The sequence below is a fragment of the Phragmites australis genome, chromosome 16 (assembly GCF_958298935.1).
Source record: "Phragmites australis chromosome 16, lpPhrAust1.1, whole genome shotgun sequence".
In the NCBI taxonomy this organism is placed as follows: Eukaryota; Viridiplantae; Streptophyta; class Magnoliopsida; order Poales; family Poaceae; genus Phragmites; species Phragmites australis.
This window is the reverse complement of record NC_084936.1, coordinates 4,286,068-4,310,205: the sequence shown is the minus strand read 5'-3', so window position 1 is coordinate 4,310,205 and position 24,138 is coordinate 4,286,068. Positions and strand designations below refer to the sequence as shown.

The following is a 24,138-nucleotide window of genomic DNA, read 5'->3' as shown; positions in this document are numbered from 1 at the left end:
AACATCTAAAAGAGTTTGCTATGAGTGTGGCGAAATTGGCCACTTTATCACCGAGTGTCCTAACAAAAAGAGCAAGGACAAGGAAAAAAGAAGAACAAGCATTTCAAGAAGAACAAGTACAAGACCCACAAGAAGAAATATTCGGTCAAGCTCACATCGACGAGGAGTAGGACTCCAACTCCAACTCTGATTCTGTTGATGAAGGGATCACCACCATCGCCATCCACTCCTCTACATCGACAAAGTCACTTTTTAGTGACATGAGCGATAACGACACTCCAAATGTCTCATGGCAAAAGAGCGCAAGGTAAAATCACAACCCAAGCTCCTAGATAGCGATAGCGGTAGTGATAGTGGTTATGAATCTTTGCTTAAAGGTTCGAGTAAAAATATCATGTCTAAGATGAAAGAGCTAATGAAAATAATAGGGAGTCAAGAGGAGATCCTCGAGAAGAAAGAGGACTTGCTCATCCTTGAGAATGAGAAAAACCTTGAACTTAAGGAGCTCCTTACTAAAGAGAAGGAGAAAATTGAGAAATTGGCCAAAGATCTTGATTTGACCAATATCTCAATTGCTAGTCTAGAGGGTAGCAATGTCACACTTCAAGAGAATTACAAATGTTTGGATAAAATTTTTGAAGTGCAAATTGATACCTTTAGAATAGCTCCCCTCCCTATAATAATGCAATCTTACTCTCTAATGCTTCCACTAGTCAATGTTGATCTCGTTGTTACAATGTTGATATAAATATTTGTACCACTAATGTCCAATCCTTGCAAACATTACAAAAAGATAATAAGAGGCTAAATGCCTTGGTTAAGTATGGGTGCATCAAGACTTACAAATCTAAGGATGCACTATACAAGACTATTGAGGCTAAGAACAACAAGCAAAAGAGACGACTTGGATTTGATATGCATACCAGCAAACCAAGTGAGCGTGTGGTGATAAATGGCAAGGAGTGCCTCAAGTTTATCAAGGGAGGCAAGCAAGTTGATCTCACCACACAAGCCAAGCAACCCAAAGGCCATGCACCTCAATCTATTTTTTATGCATCTTATGTTTTGAAGAGAAATCATCGTGGTAAAGTAGTTGCTCTATATGTTGGTGTCCGCACAAAGGATTGAGTTGTGAAAAGGAATGTGTGGATGCCAAAAGTGCTTGTAACTAACATGAAAGGACCCAAACAAACTTAGGTACCTAAAACAAAAGCTTAACTTGTTTGTAGGCATACTCCTTTAGTGGATCAAGTTGGTTGCTTGTTAGTAGATGCATCAATCATATGACCGGAGAGAAGAACATGTTCTCATCATTTGAAAAAAATAGAGGATTTCATGAGAATATCGTTTCTGGTGATGATAGGAAAGGAGAGGTAATTGGTTTAGGTAAAATTACTATCTCCAATGATCATTGTATCTCAAATGTATTGTTAGTCAAATCTCTTAGCTATAATTTGTGGTTCATATCACAACTTTATGAAATAGGCTACAATTATCTTTTTACTAATGAGGGTATGAAGAGAAGACTCCTCAATAGCTTTCACCAGTCGTTTGAAGGGGAAACTTTATCTGGTTGATTTTTTAACTAATGACCGAGACTTAAGACTTGTTTGATTTCTAAGTCTAGCATGGGTTGGTTACGGCACCGCTAACTAGCTCATATTGGTATGAGAAATTTGTCTAAACTTTTAAAGGGGCAGCACATCTTAGGACTAACAAATATTTCTTTTGAGAAAGATAGAATTTGTAGTGCATGTCAAGCCGAAAAACAAGTTGGTGCTCCTCACTCCACAAAAATTGTGATGATGACCGCTAGGCCATTGGAGCTTCTTGACATGGATTTATTTGGACCAATCGCCTACATAAGCATTAACGATAACAAATATGGTTTAATTATTATTGATGATTATTCTCATTTCACTTGGGTGTTTTTTTGCATGATAAGAGTGAAACACAAATCATATTTAAGAAATTTGTGAGAAGAGTCCAAAATGAATTTGATATGAAAATCAAAAGAGTGAGAAGCAACAATGGAAGTGAATTCAAGAATACACAAGTTGAAGAGTTTCTTGATGAAGAAGGGATCAAGCATGAATTCTCGACACCCTACTCCTCTGTTGTCGAGAAAAAGAATATGACTCTCATAGAGTCAGTAAGGACCATGCTTGATGAGTACAAGATTTCAGATCAATTTTAGGCAGAGACCATCAACACCACATGCCATACCATCAACCAGCTATATCTTTATAAGATCTTGAAGAAGACCACCTATGAGCTTCTAACCGGTAACAAACCCAATGTGTCTTACTTTAGAGTTTTTGGTAGTAAGTGTTATATTCTAAACAAGAAAGCTAAAAGTTCTAAGTTTGCACCTAAGGTAGATGAAGGTTTCTTACTTAGTTATGGATCAAATATCTATGCCTACCATATTTTTAAAAAACCACCGGTTATGTTGAAATCGCGTGTGACATGATATTTGATGAATCTAACGACTCCCAAGTAGAGCAAGCTGATCCAAATTTTTTAGGTGATGAAGAAATTCCCAGTGAGACAATCAAGAAGATAACAATAGGTGAAATCAAGCCTCAAGAGCACCAAGAGCTACAAGTGGCCAATAATGATCAAATTCATCCATCTTCATCAACTCAAGTGAAGCCACCTATATCAACTCAAGATCAAGGCCTAAGTCAAGATTAAGATCAAGATTAAGCTCATGATGACTCAAACAAATTCCTTGATGATGAAGAAGTGGAAGACATTCAACCCTAATCCCAAGTGCCTCATCCTAGAGTTCATCAAAACATCCAAAGAGATCACCTGATTGACAATATCCTTGGTGATATACAAAAGGAGGTAACCACTCATTCTAGAATTGCAAGTTTTTGTGAATATTACTCTTTTTTTCCTCTTTGAAACCTTTAAAGGTAGATGATGCACTTAGATATCCGGATTGGATGATGGCCATGCAAGAAGAGTTCAATAATTTCAAGAGAAATGAAGTTTAGTCATTGGTGGAAAGACCCAATCAAAATGTGATTGGCACCAAATGTGTCTTCTGCAACAAACAAGATGAGAACGAGATGAGAGACAAGGCAAGGTTAGTTGCTCAAGGCTTCACACAAATAGAAGGTTTAGATTTTGGTGAGACTTATGCTCCCGTAGCTAGACTTGAGTCAATTCGTATATTGCTTGCATATGCTACTCACTGGATTTCAAGCTATATCAAATAGACGTGAAGAGCGCATTTTTAAATAGACAAATTTCTGAATTGGTATTTGTGGAGCAACCATCCGGATTTGAAAATCCCATGTGTACAAACTCCATAAGACGCTCTATGGGCTTAAACAAGCACCTAAAGCATGGTATGAATGCCTTAGGGATTTTCTTGTTAAAAAGGGCTTTAAGATAGGCAAAGTCGATACTACTCTTTTCACTAAAAAAGTTAATAATGATTTATTTATTTGCAAGATATATGTCGATGACATTATATTTGGTTCTACTAATCAACTCTTTTGTGAAGAATTTAGTAGAATTATGACAAAGAGATTTAAGATGTCAATGATAGGGGAATTGAAGTTCTTCCTAAGATTTCAAATCAAACAACTCGAGGAAGGAACATTCATATGTCAAACCAAGTACATCAAGGATATGCTCAAGAAATGTGACAATAACAAACCAATCAAGACACACGTGCAAGCAAATGGACATCTTAATCTCAATAAAGATGGCAAAGCCGTGGATCAAAAGATATATCGCTCCATGATCGGTTCTTTACTTTACCTTTGTGCATCTAGGCCCGATATTATGCTTAGTGTGTGCATATATGCAAGATTTTAAGCTACTCTAAAAGAGTACCATTTAGTAGTCGTTAATAGAGTTCTTAGATATTTAGTTCATACTTCTTACCTTGGCTTATGGTATCCTAAAGGTTCAACCTTTGACCTTATTGGCTATTCAGACTCCAATTATACCAGTTGTAGATAGGAAGAGTACATCAGGGACTTGTCAATTCTTGGGTAGGTCCTTGGTGTCTTGGTTCTAAAAAAACAAAATTATGTAGCCCTATCCACCGCCGAATTCGAGTATGTTGCCTCGGGCGCTTGTTGTGCTTAACTACTTTGGATGAGGCAAACCTTAAGAGATTATGGCTATAACATGACCAAAGTCTCACTTTTGTGTGACAATAAGAGTGCCATCAAAATAGTAAACAACCCCGTGCAACACTCAAGAACTAAACATATTGACATCTGACACCATTTCTTGAGAGACCACTCAACCAAAGGGGATATCGATATTTGCCATGTGAGAATAAAAAATAACTAGCTGAGATCTTCACTAATCCTCTAGACGAGCAAAAGTTTTGCGAGTTGAGAAGTGAGCTAAATATCCTAGATTCTCGCAATGTGGCTTATATGTTGCATACAATTGATTATTCTGGTCTTATAGCTTTGGTAGCTAGAAGTTTGCAAAAATCTCTTTTTAGTGCTATTTTCAAAAAGATTTGATTCTTTAATCTCATGATCATATTTTGCTACTTGTGATCATTGTTATATATTATTGTTTGTTGGCTAATCACAAGTGGTAAAAATATCTTAATTGTCCATTTATCAAATCTCTCAATGATCAATGTCGAATCTCGGCTGAAAATCCAGGTTCTGCAATCCTCCAGAACCTGAAAGGTCTGACCTAACTCGGAGTATCCGAATTCTAGAAGTCCTCAGCAATCTACCTCTCTATCGAGTTGACATAACCCGGAGTCTCCGGGTCCACTCGGATACTCCGTATTCTGTCACTCAACCTAGAGGTTACGACTCCTCCTCCTGGTAACCTTCTCCGGGTCTACTCAGATACTCCGAGTTATCTTGTCTTTTAACCTCAACCCGAGGAGTTACCCCTTCACTCCATCTATTAATCTCTTCTCTCATCCTCTCACCTTGGAAGATCCACCTCCGGTGATTTCAAGGATTCATCATGGGATTTCCAAGTTTTTCATTAAGTGATCTCCTCTCGTGGTCGGATTCTCTGGCCCTCCCTCTGGATTGACTTTGGGATCGTCGTTGGAACTCAAGGTATACCTAATGACCGTTCATCCCGATCTCTCAATTCTTACCTTAAGAGTCGAATCCCTTCGGTGAATGTGCTCCTTATCCCCCCTAGAATCATATATCTCAATGGTTTGCAAATGCATTAGATAAATCCCTCAAACCCTGAGTTTTTTCTTGGGATCGGGTAACACAGATAGTCCGGGTTGTCCAACTAGTTTTGTTCCTCCTTTTCAATTCTTGCTCAATATTTCTCGTATCTCAAGCATATCATCCTTATCTATCTCAGGGCAGTTCAAGATGCATTATGAGAGGGTTTTTGGTCAAGCTTATCAAAGGAGGACCAAGGCTCGTCTTGATCCTCAAGCACAAAGCGATGTACCATCGCAGCTGCCTGCTTCAGAAAGCAGTGGGAGCAGGAGTGGCAATGGTGGCGGCTATGGTCGTGTCCGCAGGGTCACTAGAAAGGTACGGACTTCACATTCAAGTAACACCCGCATTGATGAGACGGTTCAAATCGCAAACGTGCCTCGTGGTGACGCTTTGCCGCCAAGAGGAGGAAGGGGAGTAGCAGGGAGAGGCAAAGGAAAGTCAATTGCATCGGGTTCAAGGGCACAAGATGATGACATAGAAGAGGATGAAGAACAATAATAAGAAAGAACTGTTTTGGCACCATTGAAGCTTCACAGACCCTACTATGCATTTGTGCATTCAAGTCAGTTGGGCAGAAAAGTGGTAGACTATATGAACAAGTCCGACAAGTGCAAGAAGGAAAGGTATGAAGATCCTTTTGAGTATGAGAAAAATGTGGTGGATCATCGCTTTTGGAATGATTTCCAAGATGATTTCTATGAAACCGTGATTCTCAAGAAGAAGAAACCGATCACTCATATGCAATAAATCGATTGGGACTATATGGCCAACAAAAATGATGCTACCTTTAATGAGGTCATTGCAGCTTATGAGGACAAAAGAATCAAGAATATCATGGGTTCGAAATGTGATTTGAGTGATAAGGTCATAGCCCAATTTTATACCACACTCTACTGTAATCATGAAGAAAATCAAACAATGCATTAGATGATCGAAGGAGAAAGGTACAAGATCAACTATAGGTCTTTTGCTCGCTTGTTTGGATTTGATGTCCATGACACTAGCAAGACCAAAGATCAATGTTGAGCAACAAATCTCCTCTGAAGAAATGGACTTCATGTATGATGATCATGGTAAAGTGACATATGGAACAACTAAGGGCATGAGGCCATTTTACAAGTGTCTCAATTCTTTGTTCCGCGCCACTCTAGCTCCCAAAAGTGGTTATTCCTGAAAGTGCATCTAGGCCCCCTAAGTGGGTTTTGGCTTATTGATGACAAAATGATTAAGGGACTAATGTGTTTATTGAAGCTATAAACAGGTTTTAGTCTTATTAGTGAAGATACAAGACGTTGACATCTCTCGAAAAGAAAAGAGAAACGGTTTGTAGTACTCAATAGGATTTAATTTGTTTTATCTTTGAAATTGAGTTTAGGAAAGCCGTACTATCAAGAGGGATGCAATTGTTAGCTTTGATGGTGTCTCAATGCTCAAAGTAACCTATTAGAACCAATAGTTGAGAGACACATTCACCCACAGACACCGGGAAATAGGCAGAATGTCCTGAGTCCGGAGTCTCCGGTGTTCACCGGATACTCCGGTGCTCAGTGTTTTAGGTCGGAGTCTCCGAGTGAGACTCCTCCAGAGAGTCTCGGTTCTGAATTATTTTTAATTATCCGGAGTCTCCGATGTTCACCGGATACTCCAGTACTTGATGAATTTTGGCCAGAGTCTCCGAAAAAGTCTCCGGCAGAGAGCCTCGGTTAAGCTTTTATTTAAAAAAAAAAGACCGGAGTCTCCGGTGTTCACCGGATACTCTGGGTAGATGTAGTTTTTGGCTGGAGTCTCCGAGTGAGACTCTGCCAGAGAGTCTCGGTTAGCATTTAAATTAAATGACCGGAGTCTCCGGTGTTCACCGGATACTCGGGTACCTGGAGAGGCCGCAGAGTCCGGCAAGTCTCCGGACTGTTTCTTTGAAATGACTAAGTCCCACCTGGAGACTCCGGTGTTCACCGGATACTCCGGGCAGTTTAACAGAACCGTAACGGCTAGTTCTGATACTGTTCTGAGCCCATTTTGGATTTCAGGCTGGAGACTCTGGTGTTCACCGGATACTCCAGGTTAGGTGAGCCAGAACAGTAACGGCTAGTTTTTGAGGGTCAGCTATATATACCCCCACACCCCCTTGCATTGAATGCTTGCTGTTGCTGCTGAGCTCCACTTTGAAAAAGCTTCCTAAGTGCATTCAAGAGCCCTTCAAACCACTCTAGTGCTTCAATTACTCCAAAATTGAGAGATTAGGTTTGGAAGAGTGATTTGAATTGTTGAGCATTGAGTTCGTCATCAAGCATATTCTTGTGATTTTTCCCTTGGAGCCTCGTGCTCCTAGACGGCAAGGTGTCGCATGTAGAGCATCCAAAATTGTGGAGTGCCACGGGAAGTTTGTAATCGCCATCGATTTGAGTAAGAAAACCTAGCTTGATTTTTGTGGCCACTAGGAGAGGATAGGGTTGAAAAAGACCCGGCTCTTTGTGAGCTCCTCAACGGAGACGTAGGCACTTCTTTGTGAGGTGGTCGAACTTCAGGATAAATTCTTGTCTCCTTATTTTGTGCAAACTTTACTAATTGTTGTAGTTTTGGGATTTTCCCCAAATTCTAGTATTCGTGAGAATCTTACTGCAGACTATTGTTGTTTAAGCTTTTTACTCATAGTAGAACATGTGGTATCTCTTAGATTCTAGTAAACTTGCTTAGATTCATTTGATTTCGAAATCCTGTATAGCCTGGATAATCTGGACTACCGGAGTATCCAACCTTCACCAGAGTATCCAGTCTCTGAATAATCCGCTGCTGAGTTTTAATTTTCAGAAATGCCTATTCACCCCCCTCTAGGCGACTTTAAGTACATTCAATTGGTATCAGAGCCTAACCTCTTACAAAGCTTCACCACTTGGAGGAATTCGATATGTCAACATCCGGAAGCCCGAGAGGTCTAAAAGATGATCCGTCGAAGAATGGCGAAGGTAATGGTAAGAGACAAGGAAGTGAAGTACCTTTCAATTATGATCGTTTAAATTCTTCTAGCAATTACATCTCCGTGCCATCCGGGTGTGCATCATTCTTTAATGGTACACATTATGTCGCTTGGAGGCACAAAATAAAAATGCATTTAATATCTCTTCATCCAAGAATTTGGAAGATCGTTTGCACAAGTTGTGACTTGCCGGATGAAGATCAAGAGCTCACTTCCAATGAAGAGAAAAATATGCACCGCAATGCTCAAGCTACAAGTGTTTTGCTTAGTGCCTTGAGTCCGGAGGAGTTCAACAAAGTAGATGGAATTGAGGAGGCTAAGCAAATTTGGGACACTCTCCAAGTTGCACACGAAGGCACTACAAGCATGAGAGAGTCCAAGATAGAGTTACTAGAAGGCAAGCTAGGAAGATTCGTCATGGAAGACCATGAAACTCCCCAAGCCATGTATGATCGGATGATGGTGCTTGTTAACAAGCTAATAGGGCTTGGGAGTGAAGACATTGATGATCACAAAGTGGTGGAAAGATTGCTTAGAGCTTTTGCTCCTAGAAATTCCACTTTGGTGACACTTCTCCGAGAGAGAAGAGATTACAAAAAGGCTCACACCGAGCGATGTGCTCGGGAGGATACTTGCCCATGAGCTCATGGAGGAAGAAGCCAATGAAGTGAAGATTCATGCCAAGCAAAGCTCAACCTCCAAGAACAAGGAGGTTGCATTCAAGGCAAGCAAAAGCAAACAAATTCAAGAATCAAGCACAAGTGAAGAAGAGAACTCCGAAGATGAAGAGATGACCTTCTTTGTGAAGAGATTCAAGAAATTCATGAGGAAGGGTGGCTATTCCAAATACAAGAGGGACATGCCCAAGAAGAGAACATCTAAGAGGGCATGCTATGAATGTGGCGAAATTGGCCATTTCATAGCCGATTGCCCCAACAAGAAGAAGAAAAAAGACAAAGAAGAAAATAAGAGCAAGCCATTCAAGAAGGACAAATACAAGAACCACAAGAAGAAATATTCGGGTCAAGCACATATTGGAGAGGAGTGAGATTTCAATTTCGACTTTGACTCCGATGATGAAGGGATTGCCACCATCGCCATCCTCGAGCCTACACCAAGAAAATCACTCTTAATGAGTGATGATGATGACTCCCCCAAATGCTTTATGGCTAAAGGCCGCAAGGTAAAATTCCAATCTAAGCTCCTAGATAGTGATAGTGAATATGATAGTGATTGTGATAGCTTGTTTAAGGGTTTTAAGAAAAAATGTTATGGCTAAGATAAAAGAGCTAATGGATACAATAGATAGTCATGAGGAGACCCTTGAGAGACAAGAGGACTTGCTCATCCTTGAAAAGGAGAGAAACCTTAAACTCGAGGAGCTCCTTGCTAAAGAGAATGAGAAAGTTAAGAAATTATCCAATGATTGTGATTTGGCCAATTCCTTAATTGCTAGTATTAAGAGTAACAATTCTACACTTCAAGAGAAATTATTATGTTTGGATAAAAATTATAAAACTCTTGAAATACAAATTGATACCCTTAAGAGTATCTCATTCAACTCTAATGATGCAAAGGTGCTATCTAGTGCTTCCACTAGTAATGGGTGCTCTCGTTGTTTCAATATTGATATAAATGCTTGTACCACTAATGTTGAATCTTTGCAAGCATTACAAAAGAAAAATGAGAGGCTAAATGCCTTGGTTAAGAATGGGTGTATCAAAACCTATAAATCAAAAGATGCACTCTACAAGACCATTCAAGCCAAGGACAACAAGCAAAAGAGAGGGCTTAGATTTGATCAATACACGAGCAAGCAAAATGTTCGTGTGATGATGAATGAAGTGGAATACCTCAAGTTCATCAAGAGAGGCAAGCAAGATAATCTCACGGCTCAAGCAAAGCAACCAAAAGACTATGCTCCTCAATCCACCTTCCCCTCCTAGGACAGCACCTAGCGCATCACAAAGAGCAACATTGAGGCAAAGTTCTTCCTCTCATGGACTCACCTTCCTTTATCAACAGTGCTCTCAAGGCTATTTTCAATGTTTGTACCCATAATGCCATGAAGATAAAGGAGCACAAAGATAAGACCAACTTGAGGTTGAGGAAGATTGAGGAGAGGCAAAAATCAATTCATACTCATTTGAGAATTGAGTCTCCATGTTCTCTGGTTGCCTCTGAAGAAGAAGTGAGTGAGCCTAAAGCTTTTGAGAACCCTTGGGCTTGGTATGATGATGCTCAAACTGCTGCAGGGGGTGTCGAAACATCTCATGCTCAAGACATTGAGGAGGAAGAGACCGAGGAAGAAGAGGATTTGGACGGTGCCGAGGAAAGCTCTCAAGATGATAATGATGATGCTAGCGGCAATGGAGATGGAGATTAGGAATACGTGGGCAGCGACTAGATCTCTCTTTCAGTTTCTATTTCTTTTTTGGTGACTTGATGTCTAAGAGGGAGATAATGTATCATTTCTTTCAAACTGTTTATTCTGCCTGAATCTGGAGTCTCCGAGTTCATACGGAGTATCCGTATTCTGGGTGATGTCTTGTCTCATTTACCAGTTCAAAATCTTTATCTTTCGATATTGGATATGTAAGACTTAATGTAATATAGATGAACTATGTGTGGTGTGCTTGATGTCGATTTTTAAATTTGTAAGAACTTAAGTATGTTAGTGTGAGATCTTCATGACATTCTATGGTGTAATTTTTGTTTCTCTCTTTCTCTATTTCTTTATGTGATATATTATGTCATACGCATCATATTTATCATGTTCACTCACACTCTCTGCACCTCACGGGTACTAAGATATAGGGAGAGCTCTTGCAAAAAAATCTTTTAAATATGTGCATTTGATGTCAAAATCAAACTTCAATCAATGCACACATTTAGGGGGAGCTCACCATATATCTTAGAATTTAAAATCTATAATTTAATTATCTTTTATAAGCTTTAATTGTGGTGTCATCAATCACCAAAAAGGAAAAGATTGAAAGTGCATTTAGGCCCCCTATGTGGGTTTTAGATAATTGATGATAAACGATTAAGGGATTAATCAGTTTAATAAGATTATGAATGGGTATTAGTCTCATTGAAGATGTTAAAAGGCGTTGGCATCCCTAAAAAGAAAAGAGCAGCGGTGTGTAGTTACTCAATAAATTTAAATTCATTTTATGTTTGAATCTGAGTTTAGGTGTGCCGTACTATTAAGAGGAATGTGTATAGATATATTTGAAGATGTTTTAGTGCTTAAAGTATCCTAGTTAACCTAAAAGTTGAGAGACACAATCACCCAAGAACATCAGGAAGTTCTAAGTGTTGTCTGTACTCGGATGTTCCGGGCTGACCCGGATACTTTGGGTTGATGGAGTATCTGAGTTTAGCTCCGGCATGGGGTGCTCAGTTTTGGTTTTTATGCTAACCCGGATGCTCTAGGTTGATCCGGATGTTCCAGGTTGCCGAAGTCTTCGGACTTTGCTCCAAGCAGGGGTGCTTGGTTAATGCCTAAATGTTTTACTCGGAGTCTCCGGGTTGAACCCAGATACTTCGGGTCATTAAAAAAAATACTATAGCATCTAGTATTTTGGAGGAAGGAAGGGTATAAATACCCTTTCACCCCCCCTCCATTCATTTGCTGCTACTGTTGCTGAACCAACTCTAGACAAGAACATTCATAACCATTCAATAGCCCCTCCCACTCCTCTAGTGCATCAAATCTTGCAAAGTTTTTGAGAGTTGGGTTAGGAAAGTTAGATTGAGCGCTAGTGAGCATAACTCTGTCATTTGAGCACTTGAGTTCGTCATCAAGCCATTGATTTGTATTCGTTACTTTTGGAGCTCCTAGACGGCTAGGCATCACCCGGAGAGCACCCAAGCTAGTGGAGTGTCCCAAAAAGTTTGTGAAGGTCATCCTTGCCTCCACAAGAGAAGAGAAAGCTTTGAGTAAGCCCAAGCTTAATCTTCATAGTCGCTTGGTGAGGATAAGAGTTGAAAGACACCCGACTCTTTGTGAGCACCTCAACGGAGACGTATGATTGTTAAATCCAAACTTCGGAAAATAAATACTTGTCTCATTTGTGTTCTTGCTTCTATTCTTGTTCTAGTTGATTTTTAAGAAAATTTATCCTATCTTTGTGTTTGAGAGTTTGTGATTGCAGATGGTTGGTGGAAAAGTCTTTAGATAACCTTTGGAACCTATAGTAACCCTTAGAATCAACTAGACTTTCTTAGGGTTACTTAGATTTCAATTTCGAGTTTCAGCCGGACTACCCGAATTGAGCTCGGAAGCTCCGGACCTCGGAAGTTCCGAATTGACCCGGAGTATTCGGATTCTGTCAATCCACTGTGAAGTTTTATACAATTTTGACACCTAGTGCGAAGACGCCACCTAGGACATTTTCAACAGCATTGAACTAGTAAAGTCAGCTCCATAGAGAAGCCATATAAAAGTTCACACCTATTCGTTATACGTCAAAGTTTCTTTTTAGCTGACCTTTTTTTTTTTTTTTGAGAGGAAGCTGAACATTGTAACTGGACTTTCCACGGTACTTGAGCTCCGTTGTCCAAGAACGAAACCCGACAGTCCACACTCCAACCCAAGGCCCTCAGACCGAGCACACTTACTGATGCACCTAGACGGCCCGGCCCGGTCCGGCCCATCTACTGCTCTCTGTGCAATCCCACCCACATCTCCGCAACACGCACCCAAACCCTACCCCGGCGCCCAACCTATAAAGGCCATCTCCCCTCACCCTTCGCCGCCTCCTCCTGCGCCGCCACTTCCATCCCGTCGCCCAAAACCCTAGCTCTCTCGCGCACAGCGCGCCGCTCGCCGCCGCCGCAGCGAGCGCCTCCTCCTCCTCCGTCAACCATGGCGACCCAGATCAGCAAGAAGAAGAAGGTACGGACGGCACCCTAAGCCTCGCACCTCTCCCCTCCCCACTGCATCGACGGACGCATCTCGATCTGACCGTGCGCTTGCTCTCTTCCGCAGTTCGTCAGCGACGGTGTCTTCTACGCGGAGCTGAACGAGATGCTGACGCGGGAGCTGGCGGAGGACGGCTACTCCGGCGTGGAGGTGCGCGTGACGCCGATGCGCACGGAGATCATCATCCGCGCCACGCGCACGCAGAACGTGCTCGGCGAGAAGGGCCGCAGGATCAGGGAGCTCACCTCCGTGGTGCAGAAGCGGTTCAATTTCCCCGAGAACGGCGTCGAGCTCTACGCCGAGAAGGTCGTCAACCGCGGCCTCTGCGCCATCGCGCAGGCCGAGTCGCTCCGCTACAAGCTCCTCGGAGGACTCGCCGTCCGCAGGTATAATTAATACGATAACAACCCTCGTTGGTTGCTGCAAGCTGTTTGCTTTGCTGTTTTGGACGCGGTTGCTAGATGTGTAGTTTGTAAATACCGCTGCTCTCATTAGGATACAGATGGCGCTCGTTCTGATGATGCTAATTAGATCTTGGGTACTGATGCTTAATTTTGGAAGTTAGAGTTGATGAACCGGTTTATAATCTAGTTAGGAGAATTTTAAGTTGCCATGTAGTTGCAAGTTTAGGCGTCTGTGAGGGAGTAGGAATTTTTGCACCAGGGATTTGTTATGTTCTGCCTTCTGGCCGTGTTGGTGGGATTTTATACTGGTGCAGAAAGGAAATGCTGCTCCTTGAAGCAGTGGCGGCCAGACAACCGTTGAGACAGATCCACAGATAAATGACTAATCTATTGTTGTTTGTCTACTAATTCTATCTCACATTTCTTATGTGCCATTGATGGCTCCTGTTTACCCTTGTGCTGATATTGTAGAATTTTACCGAGTACCTTTTCAATGGTCCCATATTTGATAGCGAGCTGTGTCTGCTGTACCTTAATTTTTGTTTTGTCAATAGTTTGGCCCAACCTTATTGCAAATCAGTATCATGTATCATGGTCTGGTTGTGTCAACATTGCACATAAAATGCAAGAAATATGCATTTTTGCACCAGTATTAGTTATGTCCTGTTTTCTTGTGTTGATGGCGGGACATTAAAACTGGTGCACAGAGGTAATGCTGCTCTTGAAGCAGCGGCGGCCAGACAACCGTTGAGAGATGGATCCACAGATGAACAATCTTTCTGTTGTTTGTCTACTAGTTCCATCTCACATTATTTATGCCATAGATGCTACTTAGTCTCGTGATTTTTCTTCTGCATTTGGTGATTTATGCATTTTTGCACTTGTATTAGTTATGTCCTGCTATCTTGTGATGATGGCGGGACATTAAAACTGGTGCACAGAGGAAATGCTGCTCTTGAAGCAGCGGCGGCCAGACAACCGTTGAGAGATGGATCCACAGATGAACAATCTTTCTGTTGTTTGTCTACTAATTCCATCTCACATTCTTTATGCCATGGATGCTACTTAGTTTCATGGTTTTTCTTTTGCATTCGGTGTACATGCGTTATCCTGTTATGATGTAGTGGAACTGAATAATTTTATGCTCGTATGATGTGTTGATGATAGGGTGCTATCTTAGTATTACAAGAGAACGCAACCCTTTTTTGTGATGTCATATTGGTGATTCATATGTTTGAAATGTTGACCAAGTTTCTTCACTTGGTATATATTCTACTTAGTGCTTTTCATATTGGTGTGCTGACATGCTTGTTTACATTGCAGGGCTTGTTATGGTGTTCTTCGCTTCGTTATGGAGAGTGGTGCCAAGGGTTGTGAGGTGAGTGTTCTTATATACTTGGTGATTCCATGTACATATGTTTGGCTTTCTGTTGTTTGTTGAAGGTATCATTTGTTAACTGATGTATTCATTTTCATTTAGGTCATTGTGAGTGGAAAGCTCAGGGCCCAAAGAGCCAAGTCCATGAAGTTCAAGGATGGTTACATGATCTCATCTGGTCAGCCAGTGAACGAGTACATTGACGCAGCTGTGAGACACGTCCTTCTCAGACAGGTTTGTTTCCTGTACCGCTGTTGTACTGTTCATAATCTAGCCAGGCAGTTATAATTTGCCTGCTAGTCTAGTTAAACTGTCTATGCCGTGAACTTTGGCTGAATTGGCTTGATGCGCATTGCAGGGTGTTCTTGGCATCAAGGTGAAGATAATGCTCGACTGGGACCCGAAGGGCAAGGTTGGTCCGATCACCCCTCTGCCCGACCTCGTCACCATCCACGCCCCCAAGGAGGAGGACGAACTGCGCCCTCCGGTCTTGGCCCCTGAGCCCTAAGCTCCCAGTAGAGCGAGCAAATGTCCATGAGATGTCAGTTTGATCAGACATGGGTAGGTTTCTATCTTATGATAAGGGCAACGCTACACCTGGTTACCTTCAGCTTTATGGACAGAGGCTATGTACTGGTGCTTTGTTATTTTTGTTTAAACTATTTTTTGCCGAGACAAGCTATCTTGATTTTACCAGATGCAAAATTGTGGTTTCTTAGTTCTCTCGTGTCTTTGTTCTCAATGCGTCTGGTTCTGAATCGGCTGGATGGTCGGGGCTATTCGGATGGAGAGGAATGACCTTGATCGAGTGCCCCTTTTGTTGGCCATTGTTCCTGGTGTGAATGTTGTCATCTTTTGTTCGACAGATTGGACCCTAACATACGTTTTATGCTTCATCAGAAGTAAAATGCTTGAATCGCTGCTTCATTTCTTGCCCGTGTTGGACAACGCAGCAGCAGCAGCAGCAGCTTCAGCTTGGATGTCCAAGGCCTTCTTGTAACATCGATTTCTCTTTTATAGCTTAGCACTAAGGCGGTGCTTTCTCGTCAAATTTCAGCGATCTGTCTCCCTAAAAGTGTCACCAATTGGTAGTTTTTATTTTAGTAATGTGTTAAAAACCAGGTCTACAGTTGAAATAAAACATACTGCAAGTGATTGCATTTGTATTCAAATATAGGGCTTCCGCTTTTATCTTGCCCCAGAACACTCTAAAAGGTCAGGAGCGGCTCTGTTCATGGCGCCTTACGATGACAAATGTCTCTCGCAAGTGCCGTTACGAACATGTTCGGACATTCTGTGTAGGCTATGAATGATCAACCCATCTACTATATCTATAGTTTCCGTATACCATCTACGGTTCCCTGTTTTAGTACTGTTCATATGAACAGCCTCTACAATAACCATCACCTGTTCCTTTTTTAAGCTAATGTTGTACTGTTCATATGAACAGCACTCTACGGTACCATATATTATCATCGTACCTTGTGATGGGATATATGTACATGTATTGTCCCCCTGTATACCATCTAGGTTCCCCTTTAGCTATTGGAGCACTGTGCACATGAACAACCTCTCTACAGTACCTATATATATATATATATATATATATATATATATATATATATATAGGACACCTATTCTATACTCCTAGGAGTATGTACTCCCACATGCAATATACCACCTAAACAAACACTTTATACTCTTTTATCATTTTTAGTATACTCTAATACTAATTCTAAGATACACCAATATGAGTTGTATGAAAAAATTCAATGTTAGCCTTTTATTTTTGCTATATACTCTTTTTTATACATAAAAGAAGTATATACGCAAATTATGATAAAAAAACATCGAAATTCATAAAAATTTTCGTGAGATTTGTATTGTAGTATCTTATAATTACTAATGAAGTATATTTAAAGTGATAAAGAAGTATAATACACGTGTAAAAGTGGTATATAAGAGGTGGGAGTACATACACCCAGGAGTACATACTAGTTTTCCTATATATATATATATATATATATATATATATATGTGTGTGTGTGTGTGTGTGTGTGTGTGTATCACACATATTAATATGTATGTACATGACACTCATATGTATATATGTATATGCATCATTACAATAAATTAGTAACATATGATTATAGCATACCATATGGATAATAATAGTAAATTAATAACATATGTATTACCATACATAACATATAACATTGCCATATTATGTATGTATGTATGTGTATGCAGTTACACATGATATTGATACTATATTGATACCATATAACATATGGATACATATGTATACACCATATAATTACATATATTTGTAATACGTTACACAAACATGTATATATATATATATATATATGGACGATATATATCGTATGGTTATATGGTTGTTTGATTATATATATATATATATATATATATATATATATAGGACACCTATTCTATACTCCTAGGAGTATGTACTCCCACATGCAATATACCACCTAAACAAACACTTTATACTCTTTTATCATTTTTAGTATACTCTAATACTAATTCTAAGATACTCCAATATGAGTTGTATGAAAAAAAATTCAATGTTAGCCTTTCATTTTTGCTATATACTCTTTTTTATACATAAAAGAAGTATATACGCAAATTAAGATAAAAATCATGGAATTTCATAAAAAATTTCGTGGGATTTGTATTGTACTATCTTATAATTACTAATGAAGTATATTTAAAGTGATAAAGAAGTATAACACATGTGTAAAAGTGGTATATGAGAGGTGGGAGTACATACACCCAGGAGTACATACTAGTTTTCCTATATATATATATATATATATATATATATATATATATATATATATATATATATATATATATATATATATATATATATATATAGGAAAACTAGTTTGTACTTCAGGGAGTACATACTCACTACTATGATATATTAAATAAATGAACCGGATATACTCCTTTGTCACTATGAGTATATTTATATACTCATTCTAAGATACTCCAATATAAACTACATGAAAAAATAGAAAAAAAGTTCATCAATTTTATTAAATTATGATAATACCTCTATATTTGTACATAAAATGTAATACACTCAACAAAATATATACAAACCATATAAAAAACTATACATATCACTTAGATGATCTTATATACTCATATACTCCATATACATACCATTTATCATATGAGACACTCCCTATGTAATGAGGTACATATGTGGAAGTACATACTCCCAGAAGTACCAAATATGCTTCATATATATATAAGATGTAGTACACGGTGAGGCTATTCTGCGTCTATACGCAGTTGCTATTCGCACTGTGCACATCCCCCAGTTACAACCCGAAACACTGTGAGTTACAACTTGTTAGTGTAGACCAGTTACAACTTTATGTCCAGAAATGCATAATTGTAACACGGGAAGTTAACACTGTGAGTTACAACTTGTTATTCGTACTGTGCACATCCCCCAGTTATAACTTGAAATATTATGAGTTACAACTTATTAGGTAGACTAGTTACAACTTCACGTCCATAAATACATAATTGCAATACGAGAAACTAACATCGTGAGTTACAACTTGTGGGATATGCGCAGACATGAACTACAGTAAACATACCTTCAGAATATACATATATATGCTCATTTGTATATATGTATACACATCATTACAATAAATTATTAACATGTGATTATAAGATACTATATGAAAAATAACAACAAATTAGTAACATATGCATCACCATACATAACATATACGATTGCCATATCATGTACATATGGATACACATAAATATTGTATCCATTTGCATTACCATATATATATAATTGCACATATAATAGGAATACTATATTATTACCAAATAACATATGGAAACATATGTATACACCATATAATTATATATATTTGTAATATATTGCACACATATATATGGTTCAGTATCCATATGTACCATATGCCCCCTGCCCCCGGCCGCACCCAATGCACCTTGAGCTCACTCCCCTCTATTATCACCAACCTCACTTTTGCCTCCCGCGGCAACGCGTGGGGTGCCATCTAATTTTTAATAAGGATTAATTTCAAAATTCAAATTGAAAAAATAAAGTCATTCTAGCTCTCGGTTGCTTGCTCCAGCAACTATTGAGGAAGAAGACAGTGATAGCGACAACAAGGTCACTTCACTCACTAGCGACATTTGTCCTTTTTATTTCTTCTTTTTAAAAGTCACATTGTAAGTTGAAATTCTATGTGATTATATGAGACATTATGCTCAATGATATGATGTATTTTCATAATTTTTACGACAGTTAGTACACATTTTCATAACTTCATAGTTTTATGACAATTAGTACACATTTTCATAACTCGGGGCTTCTATGCAAATAGACACGAAAAATTATATATGTTATGACACCATCTATCATAACTTTTGTAGAGACAAATAAGAGTGAAATGACTCTGTTTTAATAGAAAGGCGGTCAAGTGAAGCAAAAAATAGTTTAAAGGGTTATCCGAACAACCAAAAAACTTCAGGGAGTAAATCCATACAAAACTTAATGTCCCCATGAAATTGAATGCACATGTAAATATATTTAAATATAAATAATCAAATTTAAAATTTGTAGAGAAGCAGCTCATTGTCAATCATGAATCTGCTTGGGCAGCTATATGTGCTGATAAAATTCAGATTTAAATATCCTAAAATGTAATGATTCCCTTTCGATGTATAACCGTAAGACTCCACATCTAATATAATCAATGGAAATTAGACTAAAAACTACAAAAAAATAATAACCAACTTCAAAGAACAATCATATCAACACTCCTGTATAACACAACTCTAGAAAATTATTTTGTATTACATAAAGATCTAATTATGTATACCAATTATATCTCCGTAAGGATAGCAAGTAAATACGGTCACTAATTGTAAATCAAGAGAGTTTATTCAAAGTTCTCATGAAGAGTTCGCGTTCTCTTATTCTAAGATAAGCACTCCCCAGATGAACATCCTCATGTCATGTCATGGATCTAACATGTTTATTTTAAGCGACAGCAGGCAACACAAAGTATTTCGATGAGCTCCGTTGACCACCACTGGGGGTCACATTTTGATCTGATGCCAAATCAAGAATCCCAGTACCTTCCGTCCTAGACTGCTCCAATCTGGAATTACACCTCCAGAACAAAATATAATCGAATCAGAACACAAGCGGGACAGTGTCATCTTCAGCATCTTGTGAATCAGGCAAATCAGGCAGGTCCTCACTTGTGGAGAACCTCAGCCACCGCTTCTTCTCCACGTAGACCAGGCACGGCTGCAGCACGAACCCAACAACCATTGCCACGATGCTAACTGCCATCACCTTGTAGGACGCCAGGGCCATCACCACAACTATCAGGATGGCAGGAGGGATGATCATCAGCACAACGCCAATGGTGCCTAGCGGGATCTTGTAGGGCCGGGAGGCGTTGGGATGGGCCACCCTTAGCTTGATGAAGGCGATGAATTCCAGTATCATCCCGAAGCAGTAGAGGTAGTTCTCCGCAGCGATGATCTCTTGGAAGCTCATCCAAGACAGCAGGACTACACCAAAGGCGGAGAACAAGATGCCAATCAGCGGGGTCCCGTAGTGCGACCTCTTGGCGAAAAATTCAGGGAGCATGCCACGCTCAGCCATTCCCAGAAGCTGGTAAGAATCGCTGCTCATTTCAGTGATAAAGTTGCCCATGTTGGACAATGCAGCTGCTGCTTGAATCCATGAGTGCAACCAGAAGCCACCAAGAATTCTTGCAATGTCTGAAAAGTACCCATCTGACCAGTACTCACGAACAACTGGAACTGCTGCTGTACACGTGATCAGAGGGTAGAGGTATCCCCCCACTACTAGAACTAGAGCATAAGAAAGAGCTCTCGGGAGGGTTCTCTTTGGATTCTCAACTTCCCCAGCCAATGTACTAATTGAATCCCAATAGTTGAGGTTCCAAAACAGTGTATTCAGATACAAACCCCAATTCATGCTCCCCAAGTCCATTTGAAGCCACCTTGAAGGTTCAATCCGGGGAATAGCAATCAATCCCATCACAAAGAAAGGGAGGAGAGAAAACACCCCAAGAAAGACTGCCACCCAGCCAACTATCGTTAGCCCTCTGTAGTTCATGTATGTAAATGCAACTGTGAGGATAAGCACTGCCAACGTCCTTGGGAGCCCACCTCCAAGAGCCGGAACACTGGATTTGACATAGTCAAGAAAGAGGACTGGGTATAGAGCATTATCTATGACACCACTGAGCCACTTTGCCCAGCCTTGCTGAAAACCCCAAAATGGTCCAAGAGCCGAAGAGACCCAGACAACATATCCACCATTCTCTGGGAACATAGTGCCCATCTCAGCAGTGATTAGAGCTTCTGGGACGCTCCATATGAGTGCAAACAGAAGAAAACCCACAATTGCTAGCAGTGGCCCAGCAGCCTTGACACTATCCTCAATCCCAAAGGGACCCCCGGAAACCTCATAAAATATGAGGAAGACGAGAGGGACCATAGAAACCTTGGGGATGCCATGCCCTCCCTTACGCTCTTCGCCCTCATTGACACTGTTGTAGTTGACACCCACAAGATCCCCCATAGGAAGACAGGCTGAATTTGCTCGTGTCATTCCTGTGTTCCTCAGTTTCTGCAGATGGAAAGTCAAATAATTAATAAACATGCAAGCATTAGGTTGTTACTTGTTTCAAACATGCAAGATGGATATGATGATCATAAATGATAATATGGAAAATATTGATGTTTCCAACATAAGTATTGAGCATGCAAGTGGTTTCTTGTTTATACATTATATAATACCCAGAAATAATAAGTTCTGAATAGTATGTTCAATGGGAACAATGGGGCACTAGTAAAGAGTCAGAATGCAACTTGTACGCAAATTAAATTACTATTTTGGACAATGTAAAAAGTACGCTTATTCAGTCAAACCAACAGTGATAATAAACACGGCTAGCTTGTGCGAAATTTTGCTCACAGACAACTAGCATTGCTATCAAGATTTCTACAAAGTCAGGAGAATGATTTTGCCTAGTATCAATGATTCCAACTTGGTGAATTAACATGCCAAGTCAAGAAAGATTACACTACGCTAATCATATTTAGGCTCACTATTGCATAAATTCAAGTGAATGATCCTAGTAGATTCGTTATGTCCTGAAGGCTAAAGGTCAAATAAACAACTAAAGAACATAAAAGCAAAATTACTAAGGCAAATTACCACACCAACTCATGGGACTAGGATGTGATTCTGTTATGGGTTCGATATGTGGACTGAAAACAGGATGCTATGTTAAATTTTGAGATACATGGTAGCGCGAAAAAGACAGCGACAAAAGAGAAATTGAAGCAGATCATGGTGATATTGTCAGGATTAGTCAAATAAAATGCTACTCGTGACAGTTTTAACGAGATGCGGCACCATATTAATTAGAACGCCATGCCTACTTGAATTTATGGCAAACACATCCAATGGCTCAAAACTAGTTTTGAGGAAACTAACTATAGCAGTGGATGGCGAGCTGTGTTTCATAATTTCTACAGGACACAGAGATTGTTCTAAGTTTACTACTAATAACTGAGCTCGCCATAAAGGGTCGACACTCCAATTTGCTACGAAATTCCATATGGAGAGGCTGTGAATAAACAGAGTTGATAACTTGGAGCTGAAGGATTAGTGGGGATCTTTTGGGATCAAACTTTGGACTTTGCAGATAGCACATGGGTGCAGAAGCGTCAAAGAGCTGCAATTGCTTTTCGTCGCAGAATTCACTTGTTGTCAACCCGGAATCGGCACGAAACAATAAGCAAAAGCATTGAAGCAAGAAGCACCGCATCCGATCGTCGGATTTTTGCAGGAAGGAAGGAAGGAAGTTGTGAGAATTAGACAGCAATACGGGCCGGGATCCAGGCACCCTCGCCGGCGGCGAGGGCGGCGGAGGCAGAGCCGGGATCGGGACGCACCATCGACGGAGAAGAAAGAGAAAGCAGCTCTGCTTAGGGCCACGCCGAACCGGAGCTTGGTAGGATTGGGCTCAACGAAGTAGCGCCGCAATCGGACCGGTGATCTGGGAGTCCAAGAACCACTCCGAAATCCACCAAGAATTCACCAGGTAATCGCAGGAGGGAAGATTAGGCGAGCGATGGTGATGTACCCACGAACCAATCTGCCGCCGTCGAGAGAGGAGAGGAATCCAAGAACGGGCCATGGACTGGGACTTGGCAGCTCCACAGCAGCAGGAGAGGCGGAGGCGAGTCGAAATCAGCTGGAGGGGTTGAGTACGCTCACCATCTACCGCCCGGCGGTCTGCATGCTGGGGCTGGATCTCCCTCCCTCGGACGGCCCGAGCGCGAGTCCTGCCTCCTTCTCTGCCTCTCCCTCCTTCCTGGACGCCGAGAACTGGAGAGAGGGCGGCGGCGGCGCCCGAAAGAGGAGGAGGAGGCGGTGGAGGGAGGAGCAGCCTGCGTCCACAAGTCAGAGTGACAAGTCTGATGGGGCATAAAAAAGGGAAAACTGCAAAAAAACCCCCAAAAGTCACTTGGATTTTGACTTTCCCCCCCCAAAAGTTGTTTTGTTGCAAAAAACCCCCCAAAAGTTTAACTTTGTTGAAAAACCCCCCTAAAAATTCAAAAAAATAAAAAAATCATTAAAAAAATTCTAAAAAACACTAGAGACAATTCTAAGACCTTATGTGAAATTATTTTTCAAAAATAATATCCTTTGCATCATATTTCATGGAGAGGAATTTTGAAAAAAAAAGAAAAATGTGCAGCTCATTTATTAACTCATGTTATTTTAACTTTGTCATGTCTACCATTATTTTTCTTACACAAATAATTGTTTAAGTAAACTAATAAAAGTGATTTCACTAATTTTGGGGGTGTTATGGATTAGTTATGAATTAATCTATCTGCAACACATTTACTCAATCCTACACGTTACAGTAACTTTTTCAAGATTTCATGTATTTTTACAAGATATAGGGTCATGTAAGAAGACTAAAAAATTTTGTTTCATGATTTTTGGATTAGTAAATAATTAACTATGCATTTAACTCGAATTAATAAATGAGTTGCACGTTTTTCTTTTTTTCAAACTTACTCTCCATGAAATATGATGCAAAGGATATTATTTTTAAAAACAAATTTCACAAAAGGTCTTATAATTGTCTCTAGTTTTTTTTAGA

General features: G+C 40.1%; 2 protein-coding genes and 3 non-coding genes across 7 annotated transcripts; 4 read left to right on the top strand and 1 right to left on the bottom strand.

Annotated features, from left to right (window-relative positions):
- Positions 1-12,909: 12,909 nt before the first annotated feature.
- On the top strand, positions 12,910-15,599 carry LOC133895665 (small ribosomal subunit protein uS3x-like). The gene is made up of 5 exons (XM_062336130.1): positions 12,910-13,072; positions 13,166-13,485; positions 14,827-14,881; positions 14,984-15,115; positions 15,240-15,599. Exons 1-5 carry the CDS (start codon positions 13,043-13,045, stop codon positions 15,387-15,389), a joined length of 687 nt encoding a protein of 228 aa, XP_062192114.1. The 5' UTR covers positions 12,910-13,042; the 3' UTR covers positions 15,390-15,599.
- LOC133896537 (small nucleolar RNA snoR143) lies at positions 13,754-13,926 on the top strand. Its single transcript, XR_009905790.1, has one exon. It is a non-coding gene; the product is annotated as a small nucleolar RNA snoR143 (small nucleolar RNA).
- On the top strand, positions 14,145-14,315 carry LOC133896536 (small nucleolar RNA snoR143). Its single transcript, XR_009905789.1, has one exon. It is a non-coding gene; the product is annotated as a small nucleolar RNA snoR143 (small nucleolar RNA).
- On the top strand, positions 14,385-14,549 carry LOC133896535 (small nucleolar RNA snoR143). The gene has a single exon (XR_009905788.1). It is a non-coding gene; the product is annotated as a small nucleolar RNA snoR143 (small nucleolar RNA).
- Positions 15,600-19,925: 4,326 nt separating the features above from the next.
- Positions 19,926-23,436, bottom strand: LOC133895494 (probable polyamine transporter At1g31830). Of its 3 annotated transcripts, none has more exons than XM_062335842.1 (2): positions 23,107-23,436; positions 19,926-21,581 (listed from the first exon to the last, which is right to left on the bottom strand). In XM_062335842.1, the coding sequence occupies exons 1-2, from the start codon at positions 23,158-23,160 to the stop codon at positions 20,106-20,108; spliced, it is 1,530 nt and encodes a 509-aa protein (XP_062191826.1). In that variant the 5' UTR covers positions 23,161-23,436; the 3' UTR covers positions 19,926-20,105. The 3 variants fall into 3 exon arrangements, with proteins under 3 accessions (XP_062191826.1, XP_062191824.1, XP_062191825.1); XM_062335840.1 differs by having other exon boundaries at positions 23,241-23,436; XM_062335841.1 differs by lacking the exon at positions 23,107-23,436 and adding an exon at positions 22,916-23,088.
- Positions 23,437-24,138: the final 702 nt, after the last annotated feature.